Source organism: Mustela nivalis, assembly GCF_964662115.1.
Source record: "Mustela nivalis genome assembly, chromosome: 8".
Taxonomy (NCBI): Eukaryota; Metazoa; Chordata; class Mammalia; order Carnivora; family Mustelidae; genus Mustela; species Mustela nivalis.
In genome coordinates, this window is record NC_139027.1 from 123,021,990 (window position 1) to 123,036,331 (window position 14,342).

At 44.1% G+C, this 14,342-nt stretch overlaps 1 protein-coding gene and 1 long non-coding RNA gene across 5 annotated transcripts in view; one reads left to right on the forward strand and one right to left on the reverse strand.

Moving 5' to 3' along the window:
• Positions 1 to 2,999, reverse strand: part of RBL1 (RB transcriptional corepressor like 1) — a 76,347-nt gene extending 73,348 nt beyond the window's left edge. Inside the window, exon 1 of one of the 2 annotated variants that reach the window (XM_082746219.1) lies at positions 1,488 to 2,999. In XM_082746219.1, coding sequence (XP_082602345.1) covers positions 1,488 to 1,643 — 156 coding nt within the window. In that variant the 5' untranslated portion in view covers positions 1,644 to 2,999. The remainder of the gene's footprint in view (positions 1 to 1,487) is intronic. The other variant, XM_082746220.1, reaches the window with a different exon arrangement.
• The window catches only part of LOC309872291, a 34,686-nt gene continuing 21,330 nt past the window's right edge, over positions 987 to 14,342 (forward strand). For all 3 annotated transcript variants that reach the window (XR_014315763.1, XR_014315764.1, XR_014315765.1), the window contains exons 1-2: positions 987 to 1,427; positions 5,952 to 6,106. This is a non-coding gene — a long non-coding RNA (uncharacterized lncRNA). The remainder of the gene's footprint in view (positions 1,428 to 5,951; positions 6,107 to 14,342) is intronic.

The window sequence follows — 14,342 nt, forward strand, 5'->3', positions numbered from 1 at the left end:
GGGGCACCTGGGTGGGGCAGTTGGTTGAGCATCTGACTCTTGGTTTCTGGTCAGGTCATGATCTCAGAGTCCTGAGATCAAGTCCTGTACCTGGCTAACAGCACAGTCAGCTTGAGACTTTCTCTCTGCTCCTCCCCTCTGCATGCTCTCTTTTTTCTCTCTTAACAGATAAATCTTGTTTCTTTTCAAAGAGGTGTAGTGCCTTGACTACACTTTGCACTCAGTAAATGTTTATTCAATGACAGATCAAAGGAGGACTCAGGAAGTCAGAAATGCCTTCTCAGGCTTTTAAAAAATTAGTTTGTTTTCACTGAGTGGCCATAATTCATAATCTCCCTTACTTGCCTATTCTTCCTTTAGCTTCCCAGTCGTGCCACCGCAGGTCACTGTCCTTTATCCAATCCACCCGTCCTACCCCAGAGACATACAAGCGTGTCTCTTAGGTATTTTCTCCCTCAACACTCAACTCCAAATATCCAACTACATGCCTCTGAATGCAATTAATTATTTCATTAATAATAATAATAATTCATTCATGAATTAACTATTTCACCGGGTGGTAAGTCAGTGAGCCCAGACTCCTTGGATTATGCAGGAAAGTCTCTGAATTTAAGGTTACTGGAGGAGTATGCTGGAATACATCCGATCGCAATGCTACCCTCTATACTGGAGTCCTTTAATAATTAGCAGAATGGCCGTGGGCAGCACAGTCCTCTGGGCCTTGATATTACTACCCGGAAAGCAGGTATAATACTGCCCTGCCACATTCACAGGGCTGCTGGGGGGGGGGGGGGGCTCCATGCGAGAATGATTGGGGGAAAACCCCAGTAATGACGGCACTTATTTAATTCAAAGTCAGGCGCTGCGGTAAGCATCAGGATACTGAGACGGGAGGAGGCTGGGGCTAAAGGCTGAGCCCCACTTGCTGATGATGGCTTTCATCAAAGCGAGCAGCCCACAGCTCCGCCCGTTGGGGTGAGGCCGCACGGCGGGGCGGTTCGAAGGCTCGGACTCCGCCCGGCTCCACCACTAACCGCGCGGCCTTGGGCACGTAGCTTAGGCACTCCGGTGGAACGGTTCCCAGGATTGTGGCGAGAACGCAGCGAGATGACATATTTAAAGGGCTGGGCGGAGGTGTCGGCACTACAACTCACTTCAGCTTTTACCATTCCGGCATTTGGTTTTTTAATAGATTTATGGGCGCTATCGTGACGTCTGCGGCGCTCGGCGGGAAGCTGGTGTGGAGTCTAGGGGACCCCCGAAGGGCGTGCGACCGCGGACAAGCCGCCCCTCTTCCGGACTTCGGTTTCCCGCCTCAGAAAGAAAATGGATAGATGGGTCTACACCCGCCCTCCCAACTCCGCACCCAGCAGCGCCCGGCGGGGAAGCGACCCTTCCCGGTGGGGAAACTCCCACCGCCCCAAAAGGTGGGGTAGGGGCGGGGCGGGGGTGGGGCCTGGCGGGGGTCGGGTCCTGCCGCCGCTCACCTCTAGGCTGTAGTTACCCCGGATGGCGGTGAAGTCGTCCAGGGCTTCGGCCGCGCTCCCCTCGTCCAGGTTCAGCTCCTGGCACAGGGCCTGCAGCGCCTCCCCGGCCGCGGCGACGACCGCTGCCCCCTCAGCGTGGGGTTCGTCCTCGAACATCCCCTCAGGCCGCGGTCACAGCCCCCCAGCTCCTTTCTCCCTCCTGGGCGCTCTACCCACAACCACCCGCGCCAAAGCGCGCGAAAGTCGGTGGCTTCAGAGCGACCTCTCTCCCATAGTCTGCATCCGCGTTTCTCCTCAAAAAGTCCGTTTCACCTCCAGGGCATTCCGTGGTCTCTCTCTGAAACTGTGATAAGAAGATGGACCTCGGTTCCAGGAAAAAAACCTAGGCTTGGTCCTTGGCCGGCCGTGGTGAACAGCCGGATTAGTAAATTGGTGCGGAGGGATCGGCAGCCGCGCGCAGAGTCGACTGGGAATTGTAGTCCATATCCCGCCTTGACTCCCGCGGGTCCACTCTGGTCTCACCAGCTCATTGGTTCGGGCCGGGCTGCCTATCACGAAGGGTCCTCCATCGTCTTAGGGAGAAGTCTCGTTTGTACCACTAACCCGTGGGCCTGGATTTGTCACTGCCCCGCCAAACATAGTCTGACTGCTCCACTAGTTAGGAGGGAGGCAGGAACAGAAAAAAAGTGGTTCGGTGACAGCGGGAGATCTCAGGTCTCTGTCCCCTGCGTCCAGTGAGTGGTTTGTGGAGCGACTGAAGGGCTGGCGAGGCAAACCAGGCTTGACCTGGGCTGAAAGCACTGCAGTGATAAGCTCTCAGGAGCTTGGGAACTGTCCTGGGAAAGACCGTGGTCGTTCCAGGCTTGAGCTTGGCCTGAGCATTAAGCCTGAAGGCATGGAACTGGTCTCCAAGCCGAAACCCCTTCTCCAGGAAGAGCCAGAGTGATCCAGGGCATGTCCCTCCTTGGCTCAAAATCTTTCAGTGTATTCCTCTTGCCTTAAAATAGTATCCAAAGTCCTTTGGATGCCCCCACAGGGTCCCTGTGATCTGGCCTCACCTCATTGCCCCCACCCAAGTGTCTAATGAGTGCAGCCTCACTGCTTTGTTTTGGGACCTTGAAAATGTCAAGTGCCCAAGCTAGTTCTTGCCTCAAGGCCTTTGTCACACACTGTCAAATGGCCCCAAATACTCTATACCAGGTCTTTGCTTGTCTGGCTCCTGCTTGTCATTCAAGATCAACTGTTACCTTCTTAGCTCCTTCCTTAGCACTAAAGGAGCCAACCCACCCCTCTAATACCCCCATTTAATTGTCTTCATAGCGCCATATCACTATCTGAAATTATCTTGTTTATTCACTGGCTCTTCCTACTAAAATGTGAGTTGCATGAGAGCAGGGGCCTTTTTTTCCTGTTCACTGTATTACAAAGTTTAGATTAGTGCCTGGCTCATAGCTGGCCACTTAGTACTTAAAAGTATGTTTGAAAAGCTGCAAAGAGCCCACTGATGCTTGGATGAGGGAAGGAGTCACCAGTGATGAAAATGGAAGACAGGTCAAGGTAGGTTGCAGAGGACCTCATATGCCCCACTAAAAGCCTAAACGTTGTCAATGGGGGGTTTTAATGAAAAGAGGTGAGGAATGACCAATAATGTTCTGGGAAGGTCCCTCTGGCTACAGCAGGACACATGGATTGGATGGGGTAGAGACGAGAGGTATGGAGATAGTAGGAGCTGGTCCAGCATTGAAAGAAGCCAGTCTGGAGGGAGGTCTCTTAGAACTGAATGGGGCACTGCTAGAGAGGGAAGAGTCCCCGGTAATAGAAATTTCCATCTAAGTCAAGAGGGTGAAAAGTGATGTTGTTAACAAAATGGTAGTAGAAGCAGAATGACGAGATCAGTTCCAGAGCAGTTGTGTTTGTGATGCCTCAGGAACTTTGAGACTGTTGGATCCTAGAAGGTATCCCCTCTCTCCTCTCTCCCAGCAATTTCCCAGTCTTCTACACTGTCCACACCTGGAGAAGGGTGGGACTTGGGAACCCTCTGCAACCTGGGTGTCAGATAAGTAAAGGCTCAAATTCCTCTCACCGTCCAAATTCAAAATCAAACTGAAACAGGGGCGCCTGGGTGGCTCAGTGGATTAAGCCGCTGCCTTCAGCTCAGGTCATGATCTCAGGGTCCTGGGATCGAGTCCCGCATCGGGCTCTCTGCTCAGCAGGGAGCCTGCTTCCCTCTCTCTCTCTCTCTGGCTGCCTCTCTGTCTACTTGTGATTTCTCTCTGTCAAATAAATAAATCTTTAAAAAAAAAAAAATCAGGGGCGCCTGGGTGGCTCAGTGGGTTGGGCCTCTGCCTTTGGCTCGGGTCATGATCCCGGGGTGCTGGGATCGAGCCCCACATTGGGCTCTCTGCTCAGCGGGGAGCCTGCTTCCTCCTCTCTCTCTGCCTGCCTCTCTGTCTACTTGTGATCCCTCTCTCTGTCCAATAAATGGATAAAATCTTAAAAAAAAAAATCAAAAAAAATAAAAAAAAATCAAACTGAAACATCCATGTGGCACTTCCAACGCTTCTTCCTTCTAGAAGCTACTACTGCAGTTGACTTTAGCACCACCTCACTATTCTTGGGAGGAGATTTAGTGTCTGCACAGAGACTCTCCTCCTGTTAGTATTTAGAGGATTGGTATGTGTAGTTGAGGGGAGGTCTGTCTCCCATGCCAAGGGGTCTGTAACAGGGTTTATCATCCTTTCCCCTAACTTTTCTTTTCCTGTCAGCAAAGAAATGTCAGGATTAGTGGAGATAACATGAGGGAAGTCCCTCTTGGAGTGGCTTATTTTCTAATTAACCTGTGCTTATTTGAGAGAAGGCTTCAGGAGTAGGGACATGAAGATTTGGGAATATTCAGGCAATACCTGAAGCCTAGGGAGCAGGGAGGGAGGGTGTTGGCATAAGAAGGGACTCAAGGGGAGAAACTTTAGAAATGCCTAAATTTCAGAGATGGGCAGAATTTGAGGAATGAATGAGTTAAACTGTCCACAGAGGTATAAAAATAAAGGAGTGGTATCTCAGAGGCCAGGAAAGAAGTAACTCCACAGAGCCTAACACTGCAGATAATAGAATTCAAAGAAGACCTCTTATACTATCATTCATATATTTTCTTCAAAGATTTTATTTACTTATTTGACAGAGTGATCACAAGTAGAGCAGCAGGCAGAGGGAGAGGAGGAAGCAGGCTCCCCACTGAGCAGAGCGCCTGATGCAGGGCTCAATCCCAGGACTCTGGCTGGGATCATGACCTGAGCTGAAGGCAGAGGCTTTAACCCACTGAGCCACCCAGGTTCCCCTATTATGGTTTTTAGTGACATTTGCTAGCAGTTTTCTGTACCATGGTAGGAATGAAAGCTGGGAAGGAAAGTCAGAAAGTTGAAAGTAGGAAGTAAAAGCTTCTAAGAAGTTTGGTGGTAGAGAGGAAAAAGGAAGGGAATTTTCTAGCATAGAGGAAACACAAGTATGTGAATAGTCAGGGGCAGGAGCAGGCGGAGAGAGATTGAAGATAAAGAGCTTATTGCGTTAGCCAGGCCCTAAAAAAGTGACCAAGCCAAGAATCTGGAGCTTGGCCTTCCTCTTGGTATAGCTCCTGTCTGGAAGGTTATAACCTTGTATCTAGATTAAGCAGAACTGCTAGGTGCTCTTCTGAGTGCAAAATAGAGCAACATGCCGTAGGAAGTGAGAGTGATAAAGGTTTGGAACAACTGTTGAGAAATATCACTTGGTCTGTCAAATGTAAACATTATGGTTGGAATTTTTTGAGGAGAAAAAAGTAAAACAGTCTGCTCCCATGAGATCCTGGCTTTCATAGCTGGTCCTGGATAAGATCACTAGAGTTGAGAAGCCTCGAGTTTTTTGCTTTTGCCATAACTAATCAATTTTTTTCTTTCTTTCTTTCTTTTTTTTTTTTTTTAAGACATTTATTTGAGAGAGAGACAGTGAGAGAGAACATGAGAGAGCAGAAAGTCAGAGGGAGAAGCAGACTCCCTGTGGAGCTGGGAGCCAGATGCAGGACTTGATCCTGGGACTCCAGGATCATGACCTGAGCCAAAAGCAGTTGCTGAACCAACTGAGCCATCTAGGCACCCAACCAATTTCTTTTTTTTTTATCCAGATCTGAACTGTAGAGGGTGATCCTGACCTTGAAAAGAAACCACGAAAAAAGGAAAGAGCTCTCAGGGATTATAAACCAAACCAAACCAGAGACTCTCCCATTTTTCATTTCTATAGTGGTTTGGCTTTCAGTGAATTGCAGTATATGGACTCTAGCCTGTTTCTACTTTGCTACTGGATATGGTTCTCCTGATTCTTTTCACACTTCATGCATATTGAGTCCTGAAAATCCTTCATTTCTTCATTCTACAAATGTTTACTGAATGCCTGCTATGTGCAAGATACTGATTCTTCCTTTGTTGTGACTTTCAGATCACCCAGACTTGAACTGATGGGCTTTGCTGGCTTAAAAATGATCCAAGAACAAAAGAAGCCCCTCTCAAATGTTTATCCAGCAAACAAAAAATGAGAAACGTTACACATTTTTCCTCCTCTTCAGGACTGGATCTAGGATCTTTGGATTTTCAGTAAGTCATATCCTGTCTGCATAAGGCCTTCCACTTTCATTTCCTATCTTATGATTCACCTGATCTGTAACCTTTTACATCAAATCAATGAGTTACTTTTTTTTTTTTAAAGATTTTATTTATTTAACAGACAGAGATCACAGGTAGGCAGAGAGGCAAGCAGAGAGAGAGGAGGAAGCAGGCTCCCCGCGGAGCAGAGAGCCTGATGTGGGGCTCGATCCCAGAACCCTGGGATCACGACCTGAGCCGAAGGCAGAAGCTTTAACCCACTGAGCCACCCAGGCGCCCCAATGAGTTACTTTTTTTAAAAAAAGATTTTACTTATTTATTTGACACAGAGAGAGATATCACAAGCGGGCAGAGAGACAGGCAGAGAGAGAGGAGGAAGCAGGCTCCCTGCTGAGCAGAGAGCCTGATTCGGGTTCCATCCCAGGACCTGAGATCATGACCTGGGCCAAAGGCAGAGGCTTTAACCCACTGAGCCACCCAGGCGCCCCTCAAATCAATGAGTTACTTCTATGACTTTTTCTTTTGCCATGTTGTAATTCTCAGACTCTCCTGAATTGAATTATTAGTAAGTACAGGCCTTGGCATTGAGGCCAAGATGAAAGGAAAATACTCTTATGTTCTCTTATTTCCCGTATGAAGTTAAGTTGAGCAGTACTCCCCCCACCCCCACACACACCTCTTTTAGTTTAGTGTAACTAAACTATGTCTTTGGTTTTCAATAAATAATACTGCCATGGTCACCAACCTCCCTCTACCACCTGCCCCCAAACCAGTCATCGTTTCCTCTTAATCATTGACTTCTCAGCTCCTTTATCCCCTACAGCTAGTCACTTAATCTTGTGGATTCCTCTTCTACCAGGTTTCTAGTTATCTTTCAACATTTTAGGTTTTCTCTGCCAATCCATCTTATGTTTAGTTACTAGTTTTTCTCAAGCAGCATTTATATCATGTCAGTTTCTCAAAACTCTGCAGGGGTTCACACTATTACAACTGAATCAGGCTTAGGCAGCTTAGCGACGAGGACACATCTCTCAGATCCAGCTATACCTGCATCCTTTTTTTTCTTTCATCAATATGCTCTCCCTACTTTTTTAAAATCAGGGTTCATGTTGGTTTTTATTTTTTTATTATTATCCAGTGGTGTGCCCATTTAACACTAAACTGAATTTTGAATAGGAAAGTATGAATACTGAAACATTTATTCTGACTTTCATTTCTGCTCTGCTACATCCTCTAGGTTGTTTCTATTTTGATTCCACTGTATGACGGGCTCTGTGATTAGCCTCCCTGTTGTGGTTTAATATTTCATAGTTCCCCAGAGCATGTGTCCAGAGCCTGATTAAGGCCTTTGGAGGCTCCAAAACTAAAAAGATTATAGTGTACACCCTCCCAATTGTCATTTAAAATATAAACAATTCTAAACCGCAGAGTAAGTGTAAGAAAGTATAACAAAGTTCTGGCTTTTTCCCAGCATGGCTATTTCATTTTGAAATTCCTTCAAAAACTTTTTATCCTTTGGCTTTGTTATGCCTAAGCAGGTACTTGGTGAGCGCATGTTCCTCTAATAAAAAACTACTTACCTAACCTTCTAACTGTCAAAAAAAGCAGTTAATAGTTGTGGGGGAGGGGCTAGACCTGATCTCATCACTCTTGCTGTTCTTGGTCCTCAAAAGAAACACTAAAGTGGTGGTCCTTAAGCTGGGTCCTTACAAGGAAAGTAGTGCCAGTCCTAGTCACAAAGACAATTAAATGATTTTCATTCCTCTTCATTTACACTTTAGGGAAATCAGAAACTGAAAAGACCATTTTAACTTAAAAATGTAATTCTAGGGTTTATTCAACAAAATCTATACCTATGGCACTCAATTTGGTCAAAGGAGGATATTTCAAGATAGCATTTTCTTTTAACCTTTCCTTTCAGAAATTGTCTGACATAGACATAATTCTACCTATGACCAAAACTTATGACCACTTTTGTTTCCTGAATCCATACATACCTGGATTAATCCTGCTCCCCCTTAAAAAAAGGAGAAGGCGGTGCCTGGGTGGTTCAGTGGGTTAAAGCCTCTGCCTTCTGCTCAGGTCATAATCCCAGGGTCCTGGGATCAAGCCCCCATCAGGCGCTCTGCTCAGCAGGGAGCCTGCTTCCCTCTCTATCTCTGCCTGCCTCTCTGCCTACTTGTGATCTCTCTCTGTGTCAAATAAATAAATAAAATCTTAAAAAAAAAAAAAAAGGAGAGAGGGAAACAAGCCATAAGTCGCTCTTAACTAAGAGAACAAACTGAGGATTGATGGAGGGAGGTGGGTAGGAGATGCGCTAGATGGGTGATAAGTATTAAACAGGACATTTGTTGTGATGAGCACTGGGTGTTGTAGGTAAGTGATGAATCACTGAATTCTACTCCAGAAACCAATATTGAACGATATGTTAACTAAAATTTAAATTTAAAAAAAAAAGGAAAAAAATGGTTTATGCAAAACATTCTTTTTTTTTTTAATTTTATTTATTTATTTGACAGAGATCACAAGTAGACAGAGAGGCAGGCAGAGAGAAAGGAGGAAGCAGGCTCCCTGCTGAGCAGAGAGCCCCAGGACCCTGGGATCATGACCCTGAGCAAAGGCAGAGGCTTTAACCTACTGAGCCACCCAGGTGCCCCGTATTTCCACTCCACATCTTAAAATATGTTATCCTGTCAGTATAGCTGATTCTTTTTTTTTTTTAAGATTTTATTATTTGAGAGAGAGAGAGAGAGCGAGCGCACAAGAGGGGGAGGGTCAGAGGGAAAAGCAGACTCCCCAATGAGTGGGGAACCCACTGTGGGGCTGGATCCTTGGGACTCAGAAACCATTACCTGAGTCAAATGCAGACACTTAACTGAGTAAGCCACCCAGGTGCCCCAGTATACCTGATTTTTTTTTTTTTTTAAGATTTTATTTATTTGACAGAGAAAGAGATCACAAGTAGGCAGAGAGGCAGGCAGAGAGAGAGAGGAGGGGAAGCTGGCTCCTTGCTGAGCAGAGAGCCTGATGCGGGGCTCGATCCCAGGACCCTGAGATCATGACCTGAGCCGAAGGCAGAGGCTTAACCCACTGAGCTACCCAGATGCCCCAGTATAGCTGATTCTTAAATGAATGAATTTAAAATTAGGAATGGGTCCATTTAGAGCAAACAGACTGAAAATTATTTTACACATGCATCCAAATAAGATATCTGGAAATATACATAAAAAACTGGAAACTAGGGGCTCCTGCATGGCTCAGTGGGTTGAGACCTCGGCCTTTGGCTCAGGTTGTGATCCCGGGGTCCTTGGATCGAGTCCCGCATCGGGCTCTCTGCTCAGCAGGGAGTCTGCTTTCTCCTGTCTCTCTCTGCCTGCCTCTCTGCCTACTTGTGATCTCTGTCTGTCAAATAAATAAATAAAATCTTAAAAAAAAAAAAAAAAACAACTGGAAACTGTAGTTACTTAAGCAAAGAGGAATTCAATAGTGGTGAGCTAGGAACAAGGAAATTTACTTTTTACTCTGTATCTTTGATATGTTTTGAACTTTGTACTTACTCCAAAGATTAACCTAATAAATAAATGTATGCTATAAAATAAAGGAAACAGACTGTCATGTATGTATGCTATGATACTTAAGATATTTTTAATACCTGTTTTTATTGATTAGCTGTTAATTTAAAAATGCACCTAAGAACTTCTAGGCATTTTGTCATTTCAGAAATGGTTTTTCTCCATATATTTGATTTCGAAAAATAAGATGAAGGAATAGAGAAACATGACTTAATTTCCATATACAATCACAATGTCATTGCTATGGCCCTAAAGTTTGAAATGCAACAGGCAAAAGCAAAAATCCATGTAGTTAGACCATTTTAGATGTTAACTGAATTTGTGACTAAAGTAACAAACCAAAGGCTAATTTCTTCAGTATATAAGTTTCTATGAATCAACATGAAAAAGGCTAACAAACATCCTCAAAATGAGGAAAGGATTTGCATACTTAGAAAAGGAAATAACATAGCATTTAAGACAGGAAAAGGTGCTCAACCTTTCTAAAAAGAAAAAAAAAAGCAAACTTAACCTCTGAAAAAAACATATTTTAACCTCTTCAATTGTCAAAAATCCTAAAGTTTGAAAATGCTTCAGTGACTCCTCATTTCAGAATGAAGCCAAACTCTTTGTCATGGCCTACCAGTCACTGGGAATTGGGGTCTGGTCCTTGATTTAACTTCTTTTCCTTCTGCCTTTATTTGCTTTTTCATCTTCCCCTAGTCATCCTGGCCTTCTGGTGCTTCCTGGAATACCCTAGGCGACCCTATGCATTATGACTTTTGAAATGCCTATTTCCGTTGCCAATAATAATCTTTCCCCAGGTCTGCAGAGTTAACTTCCTTACTTCCTTCAAGTCTGCTCAAATATCACCCCCAATGAAACCCAGAAGCACTACACTCCTGATTCCTTAGACCCTGATCATTCTTTCCAGAACATATTCCAGCTTCTAACATACTCTATGATTTTATGTTTATTTATACTATGTATTATTATGCATTACATTATTTTTGTCCTCTGCTAGAAATATAAACCCCACTAGAGAAGGGATTTTGGTTTATTTCATTCACTGATGTGTTGTAATCACCTAGAACACTGCCTGAATCCAATAAATATTTGTAGAGTTAATGTCACATTGTGCTGGCAAGGTGGTAGGGAGAAAAGCATGCCCTTACATCTCTGGGGGGTAAAACTGTTATTATTTACTCCATAAAAGTCATTTGGCAATATTTTAATTTGAAATGACAAGTGACATATCCTTCAACCTGGCAATTGCACTTTTAGAATTTTCTTCTGAAGACACATTTGACCTTGTGTGAAATACACATATCTGTAGTTACTGTAGCATTTTTTGTGCCAAAGATTGGAAATTATCTAAGTGTCCATTATTTATTTGACAGAGAGAGATCACAAGTAGGCAGAAAGGAGGCAGAGAGAGAGGAAGGGAAGCAGGCTCCCTGCTGATCCGAGAGCCACATTCGGGCTCGATGTGGGGCTCTATCCCAGGACCCTGGGATTAGGACCTGAGCTGAAGGCAGAGGCTTTAACCCACTGAGCCACCCAGGTGCCCCTGCATTACCACTATAGTAAACTATATAATAATAAAACTATAATAAACCTATAATAATAGGCTATATATTATATACATTAGGTTATGTATTATAGGTTATATATAGGTTAGATATTATATATGTAATATATATAAATATATTACAGTTTAGTAAAACTATAATAAACCAAGAAAAACAATGTTTTCTGAACTTCTCTCTTTGTAAACACTGTTTTTTAATTTCAAATAAATCCTGATTTAATATTCTGATTACAAAGTGTTCAGGTACAGGGTTTTCACATAAGGAATCAGATGCAGAAGTATCTTGAGATTATTTTCGGATGTGGTCACTTACCGATTTTTTTTCCAAGGCAAAACCACTTAACTAATGTCTATTTCGCACACGTGTGAGGTTTTTTTTTTTAAGATTTTATCTATTTATTTGACAGAGATCACAAGTAGGCAGAGAGGCAGGCAGAGAGAGAGGAGGAAGCAGGCTCCCCACTGAGCAGAGAGCCCGATGCGGGGCTCGATCCCAGAACCCTGAGATCATGACCTGAGCCGAAGGCAGTGGCTTAACCCACTGAGCCACCCAGGCGCCCCACGTGTGAGTGTTTTAAAGATTTTATTTATTTGAGAGAGAGAGAGTGAGCAAGCAAGAGAGCACAAGTGGGGGGCTGATGGCAGAGGGAGAAGCAGGCTCCCCTTTGAGAAGGGAGCCCAATGCAAGGATTGATCCCAGGACCCTGGCATCATGACCTAAGCTGAAGGCAGAGACAGACTAACTGAACCACTCAGGTGCCCCTGTGTGGGTATGTGTTCTAAGTAGGCTCTACCACCCAGCTTGGGGCTTGAACTTGTGACCCTCAGATCAAGAATCAGATGCTCGGGACGCCTGGGTGGCTCAGTTGGTTAAGCAGCTGCCTTCGGCTCAGGTCATGATCCCAGTGTCCTGGGATCGAATCCCGCATCGGGCTCCTTGCTCGGCAGGGAGCCTGCTTCTCCCTCTGCCTGCCATTCTGTCTGCCTATGCTCGCTCTCTCCCCCTCTCTCTCTGATAAATAAATAAAATCTTTAAAAAAAAAAAAAAAGAATCAGATGCTCTACAGACTGAGCTAGCCAGGGACCCTAATCTATTTCATGTTTTTATTTCACTTTTGGAGGTGTCAAGGCCTGGGTGGTATTATAATATTAATATTTTAAACATCTTAAAAGATTCTTAAAAAAATGAGAATGCTATAACAATTTCATTAATTGTTAAGTATCAAAAAGTTCTGAAGTTCTGAATTAAAAGACCCTTTTATAACTTTTTAAATGCCATTTTCAATTGTTTTAATAATTCCGTTGATGAAAATAATTTTGCAAAGGACTTTTGGCTTAGAATTTGAAAAAAGAAAAAAATTCTGACAAGATTATTTAAAGCTCTGAAACAGGGTACCACAAAGGAAGTAGTAGAAATGTGTTTGGCCTAATGACTATTTGAAAAAAAAATTATTTTTAAAAAATGCAGTGGGATTGGTTAGCCAGACTTTATAATTCTGTGGGCTGTTAAACTGAAACGATAATCTGGGCAGTAATAGAACAAAAAAACTTAGAAATTGTCAAGGCTCTTGCAGGGGAAACGCTTGTCTTCCCTAGAAAAATCAGTTTCTTTAATTTTAAGGTCAGAATACCTGAACTGTCTACAAATTCTTCTCCTTTTTAGCGTCCTGCCCTTTTTGCCACAAAAGTGATTTCCTAAGATCATCTGATACACAACCAAGAGTTTAAGCCAGCAGGATTTAGTAGGTATGATTTGCTTGGTGGATGGTTAAAAGACAAAGGTTTGGGAGATACATTCTTTTTTTTTTTTTAAGGTTATTTATTTACTTATTTGACAAACAGAGGCCAGAAGTAGGCAGAGAGGCAGGCAGAGACAGAGAGAGAGGGAAGCAGGCTCCCTTCTGAGCAGAGAGCCCGACACGGGGCTCGATCCCAGGACTCTGGGACCATGACCTGAGTCATGACCTGAGCCAAAGGCAGAGGCTTTAACCCACTGAGCCACCCAGGTGCCCCTGGGAGATACATTCTTCTACGGAGTAAGGAGAACTGTGACCTCTTGTATATACTTGAGTGTCTGGAGAGGCAGATTCTTTGATTGTGGTGTTCTGAAGTGGTCTGGGGCAAGGTTTCACTAAAAACCACTGTGCGAGGGCCCACTAAGGCTGGATTCCATATTTGATATATCTTCTGTACTATCTCAACTTTCTACCTTTTATCTCATTCACAGGTGAGCATCCTTTCTAGATTCTCAGATCTATCCCCTTTGCAACCTCTTCCTATATCCCTGCTTCCTTTAAAAATGTCCCTTTCTATATTCACACCACCATCTCTGTTAAAAGAAAATGGGGGAGGTAGGGATGGATAGCTCCTTCATAAAGATTCTTTGGTATCCACAGGAACCATTTTAAACCAGTGCCATCTTCCTTGATCAGACTATAAACTCTACAGGGTGAGAGAAAGTATAGAAGACATAACTAAATCATTCAATAACGGGCACATAGTCACCTTCTGTGGTGGGAAGTCCTCACCATTGTTCAGGAAGAATAGAATCCATCACTTCCCTCTGTGTTTTGTATAACAGAAGGCAGTTGTTAATTACCCTTTCTAATCTTTTTCCTCTGCTGTGTTCTGACAAGGGTTTGGGAAGAGGCAGAGAAAGCAACTGATATGATAAAGGGTGCCTGGCTGGCTCAGTGGGTTAAGCCTCCGCCTTCAGCTCAGGTCATGCTCTCAGGATCCTGGGATCAAGCCCTGCATCTGGCTCTCTGCTCAGCAGGGAGCCTGCTTCCCTCTCTCTGCCTGCTGCTCTGACTACTTGTGATCTCTCTCTCTCTCAAATTAATAAATATAAATAAATAAATAAATAAAAATCTTAAAAAGAAAAAAGAAAGCAACTGATATGATAGGTTTCTGGGATGACAGGAAAATCTCTGTTTCCCGCCATCACCTCCAGCCTCATTTCCAAATATCTCCTCTCCCCATTATGCTCAATAATGCCTAACACTTCTCAATTAGAGATTCATGCCTTGGGCTTAAGAGCTCTTCCTTGTTGAGTTCTTGGGTGGCTCAGTTGGTTAACCGTCTG